At 52.1% G+C, this 16932-nt stretch overlaps 1 protein-coding gene across 3 annotated transcripts in view; it reads right to left on the reverse strand.

Annotated features, from left to right (window-relative positions):
* FLI1 (Fli-1 proto-oncogene, ETS transcription factor) overlaps positions 1 to 16723 on the reverse strand; it is an 85318-nt gene extending 68595 nt beyond the window's left edge. Inside the window, exons 1-2 of one of the 3 annotated variants that reach the window (XM_032133771.1) lie at positions 16272 to 16723; positions 14330 to 14411 (exon numbers count right to left, since the gene is read on the reverse strand). In XM_032133771.1, the coding sequence (XP_031989662.1) occupies positions 14330 to 14368 (39 nt within the window). In that variant the 5' untranslated portion in view covers positions 14369 to 14411; positions 16272 to 16723. Of the gene's footprint in view, positions 1 to 3694; positions 3878 to 14302; positions 14412 to 16271 lie in introns of those variants that run through there. The other 2 variants (XM_032133770.1, XM_032133772.1) reach the window with 2 other exon arrangements.
* Between the last annotated feature and the right edge of the window lie 209 nt (positions 16724 to 16932).

Genomic DNA, 16932 nt, shown 5'->3' on the forward strand with positions numbered 1-16932 from the left:
ATGTGCTTTTCCATGAACAGGCAGGCTCTGGCAAGTGTATTTACTTTAATTATTCTCCACGCATAAAGTGGAACTGAAACAATTAAAGCAGCCTGAAACCACACCATTTGTTATTGTGAGGAAGGCCGTGCATGAGCATCTCGCTGATGGTGAGATGGGCCCTTTTCTGATTTACTGTGAGACAATAAAAGCCAAGTCCCCCAAACACAATGCAAGTCAATCAAAGTGGGGTGTTAACCCAAAGAAGATGGGATTTGAATGTCTAGAGGCACAATAAAAATGTTGGCGACTATTTAAAATTAGTGCAAACACAAGAGTCAGGAGTTTCACTGGCTCCCATCACCATCTGCCAGGGCTGTTCACAGAATACGAGCAGAATGTGGAAATAACTCAGATTTCCTGCACTTCTTCCTCCACAAAACTCTTTGAGCATTGCTCCAGGGAGCACTTTCCCAGCCAGCCAGTTCCACTCCTGCCACGTATTAAACAGATTACTCAGAGAATGCAGCAAAAATCGCCACCAACCTCCTCAGCAGGTGATCTGATTCTCTGCAAGATAAATAACCCTTTGTGAATAAATAAAAATGTGTTCTAGGCCTGGTGCACTGGCTCAGCACTGTCACATGGGATGTCAGTCAGTGCGTGGTGGGGAATGATGACTTCAAGTCCTGAGCTGATCCTGTGTTTTATGTTTATATCCATGGAATTCCCTGTTTGGGCTGACAGCTTGAGGACAATTCACACTCGCACACAGTGCCCACAAGGGATCCACATCCACAAGGACCATCCCAACCACATTTATTGCCTGGCAATGCCCTGTTTCCCCAGCATGGCTCTGAGCCCTTGGGACAGCTCAAGGCTCCAGTGGATTTATCCCTTCCCCTGCAGCAGGGCAGGCGTGCAGTTAAATTACTCCAGGGAGGTAAAACCAGCAGCCAGAGAGTCATCAAAACCCTTTCTGATAAAAAGATGAAGAGCAAAATACAAACCAAGTACTGGAGATTTCAGGGAAAGGGAGAGGTTTGCAAAGCAGGCTGGACCCAACCCCTGCACCTGCCTCTCTGCAGTGAAAGGCTCCAGCTCAATTAAAACAATTAGTCTGTGGAATAGTTTTGCATAGGCTTAAAAAAACAGTCACTTGTCAAATTTAAATTGCTAAAAAAGAAAATCATCTGGAGTGCACAGCCCTGTCCCAAATCTAGCACTTGTCCTCTCCCAGGTCAGGAATATTTCTGAGTTTGGGGTGGGAAGCGCCTGTCCCCGCACCGGAACTCAGATTTCATCTGGGCCCGCCCCGTGTTCTTGCTGCAGATGATGAAAGAACCTTTCCCTGTGTTTTTCTTGCTCTCCAGTCACTGATGTGCATCTTTCTGCCATACTTTCCCCAACACAAATGCAGAGCTCTGAGATAAATCAATGCCTCCGTGGGAGAGCAGAGCTGAGGCCACAATTGCTGTCAAATTGCTTTGCTCAGGATGTGCCCGGGTTTGCTTCACTGTGCCTTCGGAGCCAGACCCACCCTGCAGCACAGGTTAAATATAGAGCTCAGCACACCAAAAACATTGCAGCACCTCAAGCCACATCCTCTCATGCTGCCCTTCACCTGTGAGAAGCCAGGCAAGGGGGTCTCACCCTTCCTGCAGCAAATCTCTCAGTGTGGGGGGCTGGCACTCCTTGGGACCCACGGTTTTGCAGGAAAATTTGCAAGGAATCTCAGCTAATCCTTTGGGCAGGACAGGAGCACTGATCTCAGTGCACGGCACAGAAAGAGGGATCTCAGTGCACGGCACAGAAAGAGGGATCTCAGTGCACGGCACAGAAAGAGGGATCTCAGTGCATGGCACAGAAAGAGGGATCTCAGTGCACGGCACAGAAAGAGGGATCTCAGTGCACGGCACAGAAAGAGGGATCTCAGTGCATGGCACAGAAAGAGGGATCTCAGTGCAAGGCATTGTCAGAGGGGACATGGGGACATGGGGACCTGCAGAGTGCTGCTGGTCCTGGAACGGCGCAGGGAAGGAGCCCAGGAGCAGATCCTGCCCCTGGATCCAGTTTCTCCCAGCCCCACCAGTTCCATGATTCCCGCAGCAGCAGGGCAGCAGGGCAGGAGCAGAGCTGCTGCAGAGCAGTCCGAGGGCAGGCCCAGGCCCGGGGCAGTGACCTGGGATGTGGCCGAGTTCCTCCTTTGGCCGCAGCCTCCAACGTGACTGAGCCGAGCTCGCAGTGTCGCAGTTCCTCATCCCCAAACCACAGCCTGGGGGGAGCAGCTCAGTGCAACGGGGGACAGGAGCAGCTCCAGGGGCTCCAGGAGTTTGGGGGCAGATGGGAACGGTGCAGCTCTGCTCAGGGGATGGTGCAGGGGGCTCCTGGCCTGTGCAGAAAAGCAGGTCCGTGTGTGCGCCGCAGCAAAGGCACAGATGGGGGATTTCTGCACTTTCACTGCACAATATTTAGGGCTCCACAAATCAAAGAAGGTTGTGGTGCATTAAATGTATCCTGAATGAGGCCCAGGTTACTTTTTTGCTACAGATCTGAGGAGGTGGAGAGGAAAACCTGTCTTATTCCAGCCATACCTCCCAAATATTTGCTTTCAATGCTCCTGCTTTCTCCCTTCTTTTCTGACATTCACCCTTTCATTCCCTCTTTCCATTTTCTCTTCCTGCCCATCTCCTCCTTCCCTCCCCCTTCTCTTGAAACCTTTCCAAACCGTGCACTTGTCACAAGCTGCAATCTAGGGGAGACAGTTTCAGTTCCTGCCCATTTGCAGCTCCGTTCTACCCAGGTCAGCAAAATAAAAAAAAAAAAAAAGAAAAAAAAAAAAAAAAAGAAAAAAAAAAGAAAAAAAAGAAAAAAAAAGCACTTTTAAGACGAGCTCGACACCCCACCCAGCCAGGCGATAGGCATCTTTCGAAATCCTCCAACCCAAACACACCCACAGCGTCTCTCGCTTCAAGGCTCCTCTGTTCGAGCGGCTTCTGTTCCGCAGCACTCCCTCAAGAAGAGCCCGTCAGAATCACACGAGGGTCCCCCAGAGCCAGCCCTGTGCTGCCTGGGCTCCGAGAAGCACCTCAGGGAGCTTGGAAAGGCTTGGTTTATCTTTCCAGGGACCGAAAGAGTGGCCGGTTGGCCGGGGGACAGGAGGGGGAACTGCACTCCCAGCCCCAGCAGCGTCCCTGGTTGCTCAAGGCCACCAGAGGTTGGTTATGTTGGTGGTTTATTTGCCACACTCCGCTTCCTTTTTCCCCAAGCCAGGGTGATGTTTCTGCTCCAACCCGGGGCTTTTTCCGCGCCAAAAAAACCAAAAAAGTTGCTGGAGGAAACGCACGGGCGACCACCAGAGCCAGGGCCGGGCGAGGGACCGGGGCCAGGGGCACACGCACATCTGGGGCAGCTCCGAGCCACGCCGGGGACAGGAGCTGTCACTGCCCTCCGGAACCGGGGGACGGGAGCTGCCCCCTCCGCGGCCCCTGGCCCAGGGGTACGAGCCGGCTGCGAACCCCCGAGCACCGGGGAGGCGATGGGAGAGCCCCGAGACGCGGCGGCGGCGGCGGCGAGAGAGGAGGAGGAGAAGAAGGAGTAGGAGGAGGAGAAGGAGGAGGAGGAGAGAGCCCGGCCGGAGCCGGCCCCCAGCCCCGCGCCCCTTTCCAGAGCCCCCCCAGGCAGAGGGGACCCCCAGCCCCTCCTGCCCCCTTACCTTAATAGTGCCGTCCATCGGGAATAACTTCCAGCCGGGACCAGCAATATTCCACACATTGACCCGGTTTAGCCTGCGACTGACGCCTCCTGAAGTTTTTTATCCTTCTCTCTCTTTTCGCTCTTCTCGCTGCCCTTCCAGCGGTTTCGTTGCTCTCTCCGTACCCCCTCTCCCCCTCTCTCCCTCCCTCCCTCCCTCTCTCTCGGTCTCTCTCTTTTTTTGACTTTGGTTGTTGCAGCAGAGCGAAAAAGAGACAGTTAACCGGATGAAACGTTTTTTTCTGCTAATTTTGGGAAGTGAAGTCACTCGAGGAGGAAACCTTCGTCTCTACGCTGGTCCTGCCTTCTTGATGAAAATATATATATTTTACATACAGGATATTTGCTCCATTTAGATAAGAAGGGGCAGAACAATGGCCACCTCTGTCACAGCTCTTGTTTGTCGCTGGGACAGCCCGGCCAGCGCAGCGCTTGCCTCGCACCCCAGCCCGTGTTAGCCCGCCTGTGTCATCCCCCAGTTTAGTTTAACGTGGGTTTTTGCCATTTTTTTTTCCTTTTGGCTGGAGCAGCTTTAGCCTGACTCACTGAGTTTCCGTCTCTTCCCACAGATTTTTTTATTAATGCGTTTTCCAGTCAGCGGGAAAAATTAAGGGGAGAAAACCGTAAATGCGACTCAGTGACGGCAGGCGGAGGGAGAAAAGAAAAACCTGGCGATTAAAACGCATTTAAAGCGTATTTCGAGCCCTCTCCTTCACGCCTCCCAGCACGGAGCGTGAGCCGAGGGTGCCAGGAGCGAGCGGTGAGTCCCATAATGCAGGACAGACGGACGGCCCAGGGTTAAACAGAGGCTGCGGATGGGGCTGAGGCACGCCGAGGCTCTCGGCCACTTTCGCCCCTTCCCCTCACTCCCGCTCGTCTCGCCGGGTGGGATACGGGGCTCGGAAGGGAAAACCCTGGGATGGATAGTTTTCCATCCTTCCTTTCAGGTGCCGGGAGTCCTTTCCCAGCCTCCTCTCACAGTGCGAGCTCCTCGCTGAGGTGTTAAACCCCACGCAGAGCGGGGGGACACCCCCCACTTGACAAAAATGTCAAAACCTCACAATAATCGTCAGAAGAGCGGAATTTACCGCTCCTGACGGGCACAGCAAACAAAACCCCTCAGCCAGCAGCCTGTAAACCTCGCCTCAGACCTGGCGTGCAATTCTGCCTCTCATTCAAACGGGAGCGAGCAGCGGAGGAGAAACGCGCGTTTTCCTTTTTCCGGGAAAAGCCGAACCCTTCCAAAGGAGCCGGGGAAGGGAGACAATGCCCGCCTGTGCAGCTCCCCCGCTCCCCCCGCCCTTGCCAAAATAACCAGCGGCGGAACACATCATGCAACAGCCGGGGCGTCCCTGCTGCCCCACTTCCACAAAGCGGGGGGCAGAGCAGAGGGGGGAAGAGGAGGGTGAAGCAACGAAAGAAAAGTGTCAAGGCGGGAGGACACCCTGCGCATCGCTGGAGAGCATTACCTTGTCCAGTGCCGGTTGTGTCCAGGCTTTTTGTTTCCCCCTGTCTTTAGTCCAGCCACGGGGAGGGGGGTGAGGGGGGGCAAAATGATCTCCAAAGTGATCCTGCCCCTTCCAAAAGGGAAGTGCAATAATGCCACCGGTGTTTCTAGCCGGCCGCGGCAGAGATGCCTTATTAATACTTTATTTCTCCAAGCCCGGAGCTGGCAGGAGAGAGCCGCAGATCCCCCTTGCCCCTCCCTCCCCTCCCTCCCTCCCCCTCCTCTGAAATTAGCCTCATCAATTCAGCTACAATTTTGCAGTTCGGATGCAGACACGGGGCTGAACGTGACCAGACCTGGAGGTTTTGGGCTCGCTGCTTGCCAGCGATTGAGGCCGCCCGCAGCCGGGAGGTGAAGGGGGAGCGCAGGGACAGCGCGGCCCCCGCACCCCCGGCCTCCCCCGTCTGCCCCGCAGTCCCGGGGTCTGCGCCGGGGTCCCCCGAGAGCAGCACATCTGGATGCTGCTAGCGGGGTCAGGTCTCCCCTCGCCTAGGGCCACAAAACTGGAGTTCAATTAAAAGAAATCACGGTTAACCCTTTGCTTTCCTCATTCCTCTTTGCTTTTCCCTGCCCTCTGTCCTGTCCCCCCGCCAAAGCTCCCGTCCCGGCTCCCCCCTCGGCGTTCCCACATGGCAGGAGGCTGCAGCGAGCAGAAAAGCGAGAGGTTAAAGGGAAGAGTGAAACGCATCCTTTCAAAACCCAAATGGTTTCCTCTCTAGACAACGCTCTCTACCAGCCCCGACAAACACCGCGGGTGGGGGTGAGGAAGAGGACAGGCTGAGGATCCGAACCGCGAAAGGAAGGAGGGAAAATCCCCTGGAAGGAGCCTCTGTCACCCACGGACCTCACTCGGCACTTTGAGCTGGGGCTGCGGGACCGACGGTGGGGGAGAGCCGGGGATCCGGGCGAGAAACCACCTGGAAACGCGCCCAGCTCACGGGAGCCGAGCCCAACACCCTCAAAAGCCCCCGAGCCCAACACCCTGAGCCCAGCCTCTCCAAACCCCTTTGCCCAGCTCCGGGCTGGAGGGACAAACAAATCCGGCCCCCGCCGCCCATCCCCGGCGCTCCCAAAGACGGGAAGGTGCCAAACAGACCCCCCGCCATCCCACCGGGAGGTGTTTCAGGAACCCAACTCTACATTTTATGGCCAGACGGGCACCGTGACCCCCAGGGGCTTATTTTGCATGTCTGGGGATGAATCGAACGGAGCCTGCTCGGGTCACTCGGGGTACCGGGTCTGCCAGGGATGCTCCGCGCTTCACCTCCTGTGTTTGGTCTAAAATAACATTTGGGAGAATCCAAGAGATAAGGGAGTGAGCGAAGCTGTTACACACTCTAAAGACAAGAGGAACACTCTGCTATTTTCCTCCCAAATAACGAATGATAGAAGCGTTGCTTTATTTTTTTTCTGTTTTTTTTTTTTTTTTTAAACACCGCCCCCCCAAAAAAACAAAAACAAAACAAACAAACCAAAACCCCCTCAAAACCAAACCCAAAGCCACCCTGGAAGTTATACCAAAGTTTTTTGGAAAAGGCTGGAATATTCCTAACCTCCGTGCGCCAAGCTCTGAATCATCCTAGGTGGTTGTGCCGTGACTCTGGGTATTTAACTGTTCTTTAACTGAGTATTTAACTGAGGTTTGAACTGCTATTGAACTGAGAATTTAACTGTTATTGAACTGAGAATTTAACTGTTATTGAAGTGAGAATTAACTGTTACTGAAGGGCATTTAACCAAGAAGAAGGGAGCCGAGACAGGCGGGGGAAAGCCGGGCACGGGGCTGAGCGATGCGCGCCACTCTGGGTCTGTTGCTCGCCCTTTGGATGCACATGTACGTACAGCAGAGGAATTAGGATCTGTTTAATGTGGTCACCACCAGACATCTGGAAAATCATTTGATCTTGGCAGCCACGGAAGATTTCAAATGCTTACATCGGGACAGGCTGGTAGAAATCTGTTACTCCTCTACTATTATTATTATTATTATTATTATTATCTTTCACTCCGTTAATGAATGTAACGGAATTGTCGAGCGGCGTTTTTAATTAGTTCAATATCGATCTCAGGCGCTCGGCACGTCCCCACCTCCTCTCCCCGTCCCCAGGGCTGGGTCCAGGGGCTGCAGCCCCACACGGAGAAGGTGAAAACGCCGCGTTCGGCGCGATCCGAACGAAAGGAAAGAGGATCCACTGGGGGGATGTGGCCTGGAGCTGTTTGGTGTCCGGACCCAAAGGAATTAACCCTCGGTGCAGTTCGGTGCCAGTCCCTCACAGAACCCCAAAGATTTGGGTTTTCTGTCTGTCACCCACACGGGATTAGCGGGCATCGCTTCCTAACTAAACCCGCCAGTTATTCCCTAGGAATAAACACAGTGAAAACCTTCCCCAGCCCCACTGCAGGGTGCGAATCTGATTTTGCGAGGATGGGAGAGGGGATTGGCTTCTGTCACCCTCTCTGACCCCAACAGCATCAGCTGAGCTCTCGTTGTGCCCAGCCTGGAACTGTCGCTGTGAACTAACGCGGTGATGGGGAGGGCAGCTCAAAACCCCCCAGACATCCACGCCCTGGCTTTGTCGCTAGCAAGTGCCTCGTTTCCCGCTGACTGTGGCACAGTGTCCCCTTCTTTAGAGGAGCTTCCAGTACACGCGTATTTACAGAGCCTGCGCTGGGTGCATTGTGTCTGTTATCCATCTAATAATATGATTTTCTCCATAACTTGCTATACATTTATTCACTCTACACGTAATTCTCATCATTCTGTACTTGCAGGGGGACAGAGTTCATCCTTCACTGGAGGAAAACTCTCCCCCAGCTCCAGAGAACGTTTAAAATCCCCGGCTCTGCCTTTCCTCTGGCACCGACCCCGCCGCAGAAAGAAAAACGCGACGTGTTTTGTTTGTGTTCTAACCCCACATTCTTACGAGCAAAAAGCCCAAACTGCAGCCCTGGGATTCGATCCCCAGAAGCGAATCCCAATTTTAGACCGAACTAATTGGGCAAACCTCCTCTTTTCAGCTGCAGCAATAAAAGGGAATCAGGAGAGGCTTCCAGCTGCAGAACTGAAGGATGGGGTCCCTCCTCCCCACAGGAACAGCCCAGGGGATTTGGGAACCTGAAGCCGGGAAGTTATTCCCCGCTAATCGGTACTAAGTAAAACTTAAAGTCTTAAAAGTGGAGTGGAGAAGATGCAGGAGCTTTGAAGCTGCTTGGCAATGAGGGGCGAGCGGGGCGAGCGGTGTCCTGGCCGCTTTTATTTGAGTTCCATGTCCCAATAAAACAGCCCCCGCCCTCCCTCCCTCCCCCATCCCGCAATTATTGAAAAGCTGAGGCACAAAAAACAAAAATACCGAAGGCCAAAAAAACAGGCTGCAGTGCACTAGCTCCGAACGTCTGGCCCCTCGCTTGAGGCCATAATTAATTTGAGATTTATTTTTATTGGAGAACCCAGTCTCGTCTGACCTTAGCCAAACAAGACTTCAGCGAGACCCTTGATGCGCTTGAATGGAACAGAATATTTCTCTCGAACTTCTCTTCAGGCGGCCGTGCCTGCTTTGAATTTGTTCCTCAGACTTCATATGTTTGGAGATTTACAGGAAAGATTTAAAGCATTTTCCCCCCTTAGCATTCACTCTCCCTTTTCTTCCCTTTTTGCTGCCCTTTCCCTCCACACCTCCTCTCCTTCTAAACACGGGGCCGGAGAGCGTAGGGAGGGCTGGGATATGAAATTCCCTGGATCCAGCATATTGGGAGGGGGGCGTTTTTCTGTAAATCGGGAAAGAATGGAGCCATTAAAAGGTCGCGGAGCTGGGGAGGGGGGTTGGTTGCTGCTGCCTAAAGACGGAGGTCACTGCAAAAGCTCGTCCCTTGTGCCCGGGAGTCTGGTTTATTTTAGAAAGCTCCAACACGTCACAATTCCAGGAGAAAAACAACTTTTCTCCCACCTCGACTTCGATTCAGGCCGTGTCCTGAAGGTAAAGCGGGGAAGGAGCAATGCCAGCCCTTCCCTAAGAGCGCGGGGCTGAGCACGGGGAAACGGCAGGACACGGGCACGCGGAGAGGGGCTTTCCTCTTTAGGGCAGAGGGTGCAAACGAGACCGAAATCCTTACGCACGGAATTGTCACAAGGCGTTCATCAACGAGCTGCTGAAGCCCGACAGTTCAGCAGCGTTTGTGATCCCAGAAATGGGTGTCAAAAGGGAAAACGAAGAGAAACGACTGGGTCCACACGGAATTAGTGATCGTGGAGGGTGAGTGGCGTGGGAGTTCACAGCAGCTTCTGCCCCCGAAGCCGCTGCGGTCCCCACCTTCTCTGGAGGGGCCTGTCCCGTCCTCCCGAGCCCAGGGAGAGGGACTGGAATCCTCCGGGATGCCAGGAAGGGGGAAAAGGGAAACAAGAATGAGCAGAAAAGGATGAAGCGCTGGAGGATGCACTCAGTAGGAACATCAGCACCCGGACCGGGGAAAAACAGTCCAGGGAGGTTTTGGTTTTCCCTTTCCTGCCGGGCTCAGGTTGTCCAGCTGCTCCTGGGAACACGGGCAGGTTTCCACCCGCGCATCCCTGAGCACCTGCGGGCTGACCCCTCTGCAGCGCCTTCCCCTCGCTCGGTCCATCAGGCACCAATCCCGCCGCAAAACCAACGAAATCCCGGGATATTTTTTCCTGGGCAACCTGTCCCCTGCTCCTGTTCGGCGGGAAAGGGACGTGTCCGTGCCAGGGTTTGGCAGTGCCCGCCCCAAAGAAAACCTCACTGTTTTGTCCTTAAAAAAAGAGTTTACCCCCTCTCTCTTTAGGGCTTCTGTAAACTTTCCAGGCGGAGGGAGAGCAAGAACAAGCCCAATATTGTTCCCAGCCACGCAGCCCCTTTTCCCTCCATGAATATCCTTCTTTGTGCTGCACCACGAACCTTAGGGCTGCGTTAAAGCCGGGCTTAAAGGGGGAGCCCCGCTCCAGAAGGAAAAGAACTCCAGGAGAAGGAAAGGAGTTCCAGAAGAAGGAAAAGCATCTCCAGGAACAGGAAAGGGGCTCCAGGAGAAGGAAAGGAGTTCCAGGAGCAGGAAAGGAGTTCCAGGAGCAGGAAAGGGGCTCCAGGAGTGGGAAAGGGGCTCCAAGAGAAGGAAAAGTATCTCCAGGAGAAGGAAAGGGGCTCCAGAAGCAGGAAAGGAGCTCCAGGAGCAGGAAAAGTAGCTCCAGGAGCAGGAAGGGAGGAAGGCTCACCCCGGCCCCGGCTGCCTCGGGGAGGGCAGGGCACGGGAAGCGAAAGCAGAAGCGCTGAGTGTGCGAGGAGCAGGCGATAAAGGGGCACACGAAGCGTTCGGACGTTGCCCGAGGGCAGAAGAAAAGCGCGGGTGAATAATGAACCCCCAGAATTGCTCTCGTGCCGCCTTTCCACGGATCTGAAACCACCGACTGGCGGGGCAGGAGGGGAGCGAGGGCTGCTCTAGCCCTGAGGAGCTCGTGGCAATGGGAATAATTCAAAAATCAGTATTCAGAGGTCACGGTGCTATGCTTATGGCCCTAATTCTTCCCATATCCCTCCGGTCAGGATTCCAGCTCTGTCTTCTTTTAACATTTCATTTCCCGATTATATTCCACGTTTCATTCCCTAAAGTCAAGTCCCTGTGTTTAGATGAGATTGGCGCCCTCTGACACACGGTGAACTACGAAATACTCACAGGTCAGTCAGTCCCTAATGGTCTGAGGAACAGAAATTCTTCAGCAGTTCTGCAGAATCAGCCATGAAGGATCAAAATTCTTTTTTATTTCTACGGATTCCCAGCCCTCCACTGAGTTAAGGCCCCTACAAGAAGTGGATATGAGAGAGAATTCAGCATCAGGAGTTCTGTGAGATTGGGTTCCCCTGTCAGGAGTTCTGTGGGATCTGGTATCAGTGCTTTCCATACTCCTCTGTGCTGTGATAGAAATGGAGGTCACAGAACCGAGAGGCTGAGCTCCAATCCGAGTGACTCCATGTAAAAGTCCTTGTTAAAATGAAGTGTTTTCGAATGAAATCCTCCTGCAGCTCCCTCACCTCACCTCACCCCTCAGTCTGCATTTGGAAAGCCATGGCAAGAGCTCCGTGGCCTGGAGGTGCTCACGGGATATTGGGTGAGTTTGTTCCTCCTGGGAATTCCTGTGGAACACCCCCTGGGCTCCAAGCCACAGAGACGAGGCATTTTCTGTCCAAGGCACAGAGTAAACCCGGAGTTGATCCACCCTGTCCATCTGTCGGGGAGGATTTGTAGGAAAGATCAATCCCAATCTCTCTTTTTCTGGTGGAATCCCACCACATCCCACAAAAGTAACGAAGAAAATACTTCTCCCATCCATAAGACAGCAAATAAGGTTTTGTGGAGAAGGAGTGACGTGAAAAGTAGTAAGAATAGACACAGAAAGAGAGAGGAATTGGGACTCAATCTTCTGCTTTTCAAACCTGGTGCTCCCCAGAGCTTGGGAAGCCCTCCCAGGTCGGTGTGGGGAAGCAGGAGGGGAAGGAAGGCAGCGGGGTCTCAGTGGGACCAGCCCCTGTTTGGCTGCAGCCACACTGGGAGACGGGGAAGTGAGGGGCCCTGCTCAGGAGCACCGAGCTCCCTCCACCCGGGAGTGCATCCACAGCCACATTTCCCACTGCCTGGAACATCCATCAATCCCAGCTCTCCTGGGAATAACTCAGGCACCATCAGCACCTCTCTGTTCCCTCTGGACGCGTTTGAGTCACTGGAAGCTGCCACCAAACTCCGAGGGGCAGAGACTGACCTCACCCATGTGTTTAAGGGTCAAACTTCCCTGGATTTCACCCCATTGCCACTTTTTTGAACAGCTCTGAGTGAGCTGCCCTGGTACCATTTGGTCCCACTGTGACAGAGCTGCCCGACTCCAACCACTGAGGGTTGGTGGCAGACATTTCCTTTGTCTCCGGAGGATTTTGGATCAGACTCCATCAAAATCCCATTGCTTTTTTTAAGGACAGGAACAAATCCTTTCCCCAGTGCCATCGGGGTGGAAGAAGCTCTGCAGACAAAACAGCAGAGACAGAATCCTTGCCCAAAACAACGTCAGCTGAGGAGGAAGGGTTGGGTTAGAGGCAGAGCCCGGCATCCCACAGCTCATCCCTCCCTCCACACTGTGAGTCCCACCTGGAGAGCTCTTCCTGGTGGATATGGCACAAACTCCCAGGAATAGAGCTCTGTTCCAGCCTTTTCCTGCAGGGCTGCGCTTCACAAGGAGGCTGCCCTGACAGGGATAGGGACAGGCTCCCCCAGCTCTGCTGGAATGTTCCGTTATTCAGCCCTGGGTCTCCGTTCCACTCAATTCAAAAGGAATTTTCCTCTTTCCTCCTAACTGGAGCAGGCCAGGATCTGCCTCCACACCCAGGGCAGTGATGCCACACTGGAGGATGTCCCAGGGCCTTCATCTCCTCCCTGCAAGCAGAGCATCCCGGAGCACTGCCCACATCCCCAGCTCCAAAGGGAACCAACGCCACAGCCAGTCACGCACTGGGGAACATCTCCCTTCGCTTGGACTCGGAGGGATTTGCCTTCCCCAGACCTGAATTTCAGCTGTTCTCCACAAAATTTCTGGTGTTTCAGAACCTGGTCCAGAGCTGTGCAAACTTAATGAGCAGAATTAACTCACCAACATGCCCTGAAACACCGAGATGGGAGTGGGATCTTGGGGGATATCAACCCAACAGGGAATCCTGCCCATTCCTGGTTGGATCTGCTGTAGAAACGTGGAGCAGCTGCACGAGTTCACCCAATGCCAGCTGACCTGGGATCATCCCAAGTTGGTATTTCCACTGCTGACTGTCCCAACAAGCCACCCAAACTGAGCCATAACCTCGGGATTATCCACAGGAATCATCCCCAATAATGCGGATGCACATGAAAATCCCAACTGGGGCACGGATCATTGAGAGAGGGAAAGGGGGAAAAAAGAGAGAGCGAATTCCTGTAATAAATTATTCATTACAAATTATCCACCCAACTCTAGTTAACACCCTCCTGTGTTTCTTCAGGGACAGGAGAGGTTGTGGTTTAGATTTTCCCTAAGTGCTGCTGCATGCAGGGTTTGCCTCAAACGTGTAACCCAGATGTCCCAGGCTTGGTTTATTTACATTCTTGGGAACTGTTGTGAAAAACCCCTATATGATGTCAAATATAATAGAGAGCTCAAGTGAGGTACAAAGGGACAAGGCTGTGCCAACCCTGCTTTGGTTTTTGTTTTAATCTTTAAAACAGAAAGAGGCAGAAGTGGGCCATTGAAAGAATTGTAAGATCCATTTTTTAAATGAAAAAAAAGAAAAAAAAATATATATGCAAGCAAGTATTTGGAGTGCAAGGTCTGGTAATATCAGTTCAAAACCAACAACTGAAGTTAATTTCCCCACAAAATTGCATGGAAACACTCAAGGAAAACCACCAGGAGCACGGAAAGAAATCTGTGTTACACAGCACTGCCTGGTGTGACAATCCATTGCTTCAGCAGCTGACAGAGATGTTTGCCTTTGACTCATTCAACATTTCCCCCCTCTAAATCCATTCTGAAATGGACCTTTCAGAAACCGCACAACTCCACAGATCACCCTGCACCTGGAATTAAGGAGCTGGCACGGCGGAGAAGAGAAATGAAATTTAGCTCTGGTTTGGGACTAAGAGGGGCTGGGAGAGCAGAAAATTGGGAGGAAATTCAAGGAACCACTATGAGAGAAGTCTGGGATTTAACCCAGCAGCACAGCCCCATGGTGGCGGTGGTTCCAGAGCAATAAACCAGGACCACACTGGGATTTAGGAGACCCTGACTAGAGGATAACCCAGCAAACGCAGCATCGATGCAGGAGAAAAGACAAGCCCACCTGAACTCATTGTTTGTCCCCAATGAGACAACTTTTGACTCAGCCCTGCACATTTCCAAAATTAGAAATTTGATATTTCAGCCTCTGCCCCTTCTCCCACCGAAGATCAAGGGATTTTTCTCCTGCTAAATTCAGTAAGAAAGGGAATGAGATTTTCAACCAATACAAACGACCGTGAATTTGGGAGGATTGGAATTTTTGACATTACCTGTTTAAAGATGCTGTCATGTCTTACCTTGACGTAAGACGAAGTGTCTGGTACAGTCTGAAACATCCTTACTGGTTTATTAGATATATTTAAAGGTCCTAAATTTGACCTGAAATAAATCATACAAATACTCCAGGTCATATATATGCATACAGAAAAGTAAAGGAATAAACCCTGGTTTAAAGATAAGATTGGTACTAAAATTCAGAGGGGAATGATCAAGCATTTAAGCGTAGCTTTTCAAAGACAGAGAACCCCATCAACACAACAACTAAAATCAAGTGAGAGACTCAGAGAGCAGAGGTTTATTTCTGGATTATTTTGGTTTTTCCTTTGGATTCCCTCTCCTGCTCAGGAAAAGAGCCTTCTTCACTTTTGACCAGAGCGGAGGGAAACGTTTGACATTTGATTAACTGAATTTCTTAGCCAACAATTAAAAGCCAGCTGAAATACTCGTGTTTTCATGTCGAGCCTAGTTAACCCCATTGACTCGTACCCCGAGGTTTCCCTGGGCTGAGTGAGGGGCCCTTGCCTTTCCCGGCTCATTGAAACCATCCCGAGCCATTAACCCGCCGGCCCCGACTGATTTAAAGAACCTTCCTCACCAGCAATAATTAAACCGTAAATTAAAAAATATCCCGAATGGAAGCATCGCTGCAAATATTAAAAAAACTCTCGGGGTTGCCAATCCCGTTTCTATTTCGGGTCCTGCTCAGACTTTATCTCAGACTTTCTGCGCTCCTGAGACTCGATGAGCTCCTGATGAACAGGTTTTTGGGGGTTTTTTTTGCCTCCAACCCCCAAAATCGTCACTACAGAGACGCAGAGATGAACAACAATGGTGAAAAACGGGACGATGTGTGGGAAAACAGACCCGCAGCCACCAAAACATCCGACAACCGATTTTATTTGTCCTCCCGGCTCTTCTCGGGGTCTGGAGTCCTCCTGGAACGCGCCAGAAAACAATCAGCTAACTGTAATTAGCTAAGTGTAATTAGTGCCTCATTAAGAAGCATCCCCAGCCTGCCGCTCCTAAGCGCTGCTGCTCCGTCCCGTTTTCCCGGGATGGAAGGCGAGAGTCGGACATTGACCCGGGAATTACCGCAGGAAAATGATCCGACAGGATGGGAAGGATGCGCCAAGAGCAGCGCACGAGCGGCCCGCGCTCCGGGCTTGTTGCTTTGGGGTTTTTTCCAAGCTCTTGAGGAAAAGCTGTGGGGTCCTGACTGCGCCTTTAGCGCCGCTTGTCCGGGTCTAACCCGAGCCAGCCCCGGGGTTAATTACAGAGCTCTGTTAATGAAGCTGCCCGGCAGCTGGAGCTGCGCCCCTGCAAAGCCCGGGGACACCCCCGCGCCCCCGAAACATCGGCGGAGTTACGGGAAAGAAAAAAAAAAAAAAAACCAAAAAAAAACCCAAGAAAAGAACGCCGCAGCCCAACAACTGGGAAAGAAAAGCTCTGTATCTGCACGTAACCCCCCTTTTATTGATTTCTCAAGTATTTATTGCGCGTCCAGCTGGCACGGGAGGGCAAGCGGCTCTAAGGCAGACAATGTGTTTCTGATAAGTACAATTCTTTTTTTTCCTGTCGTCCTCCCTCCTAACACATTCCAGTTTCTTTCGCTTCTGAACTTGCGCCGGGGGGTGGGGGCAGGCAGAGTGGAGGGACAAGGTAATTTTGCCTCGCCAGCAAATTTTCTGGGGTCAAGGATTCCCATATTGGTTTCCCCCGCTCCCCTCTTTACCCCTGATTAGCGTCCCCCCCCCTCCCCCGCCTCCTTTACCTCCCTGTTGTAATTACGCCTGTGCATGTAAATAAATCCATCTGCATATTTTGGAGCCGGTTCTCGAGAGTCTGCACTGGATTATTTATCAATCGTCTCGTCCTGCCAGCGTCAGCCGCGATAGAAAAAGGCCTCTTAAACTCCTTTTAGAATCGCTTATTCTCATCGCTATGATTGAAAGGACTCACCTCTTAGACCCTTTGCCCTCAGCCAGTGGCAGAGCAGTTTGTAAAGATCCAGGTTGAGACCAAACCCAAGCTCCCCGCCAGCTGTGGATCCCTGCCCTTGCCGCTGCAGTTTTGCAGGGAGAAGAGAGATTTCAACTTGTTGGATCCAAAGCAGCGCTGAAGTTAAAATTCCCAGCCCATCCAGACAGGCTGCATCAAGCAGGCATTTCCTCAGGGGGCTTCTGTGCTGCTCGCAGCTCCAGGACGTGCTTTGCTTTCCTTTCCCTCGCTTCTCTGCCTTCTACTTTTCATTTGATTTCCGTTTGCCCCCCTTATCAATATTCCAGCTGTTCCCTCCGATTATTCGTGGCCATGGGACATCCTCGCCCCATGAGCCCTCCTGGCGCTGTGAGCGACTTTAAACAACACACCGAAAAAAAGGAAAAAGAGAAAAAAAAAAAAAACAGGAAAAAAATTCAAAACTTTTAAAAAAAACTATTGCTGAGGAGTCAAGACGAAAAGAGACGCTGAGTGGAGCTCAAGTGCTACTTTAAATTCCCCTTTTTAAAACCAGGAAGTTTCAAATATCCGTTTTTAAATCATCGTTCCTTATTTTGAGGGTTTTTTTCCTTACTCTTACCTAGAAGAGTTAACCCATTTCCCCCTGCAGCAGGACCGAAAG

This window comes from Corvus moneduloides, chromosome 25, assembly GCF_009650955.1.
Source record: "Corvus moneduloides isolate bCorMon1 chromosome 25, bCorMon1.pri, whole genome shotgun sequence".
Classification (NCBI taxonomy): Eukaryota; Metazoa; Chordata; class Aves; order Passeriformes; family Corvidae; genus Corvus; species Corvus moneduloides.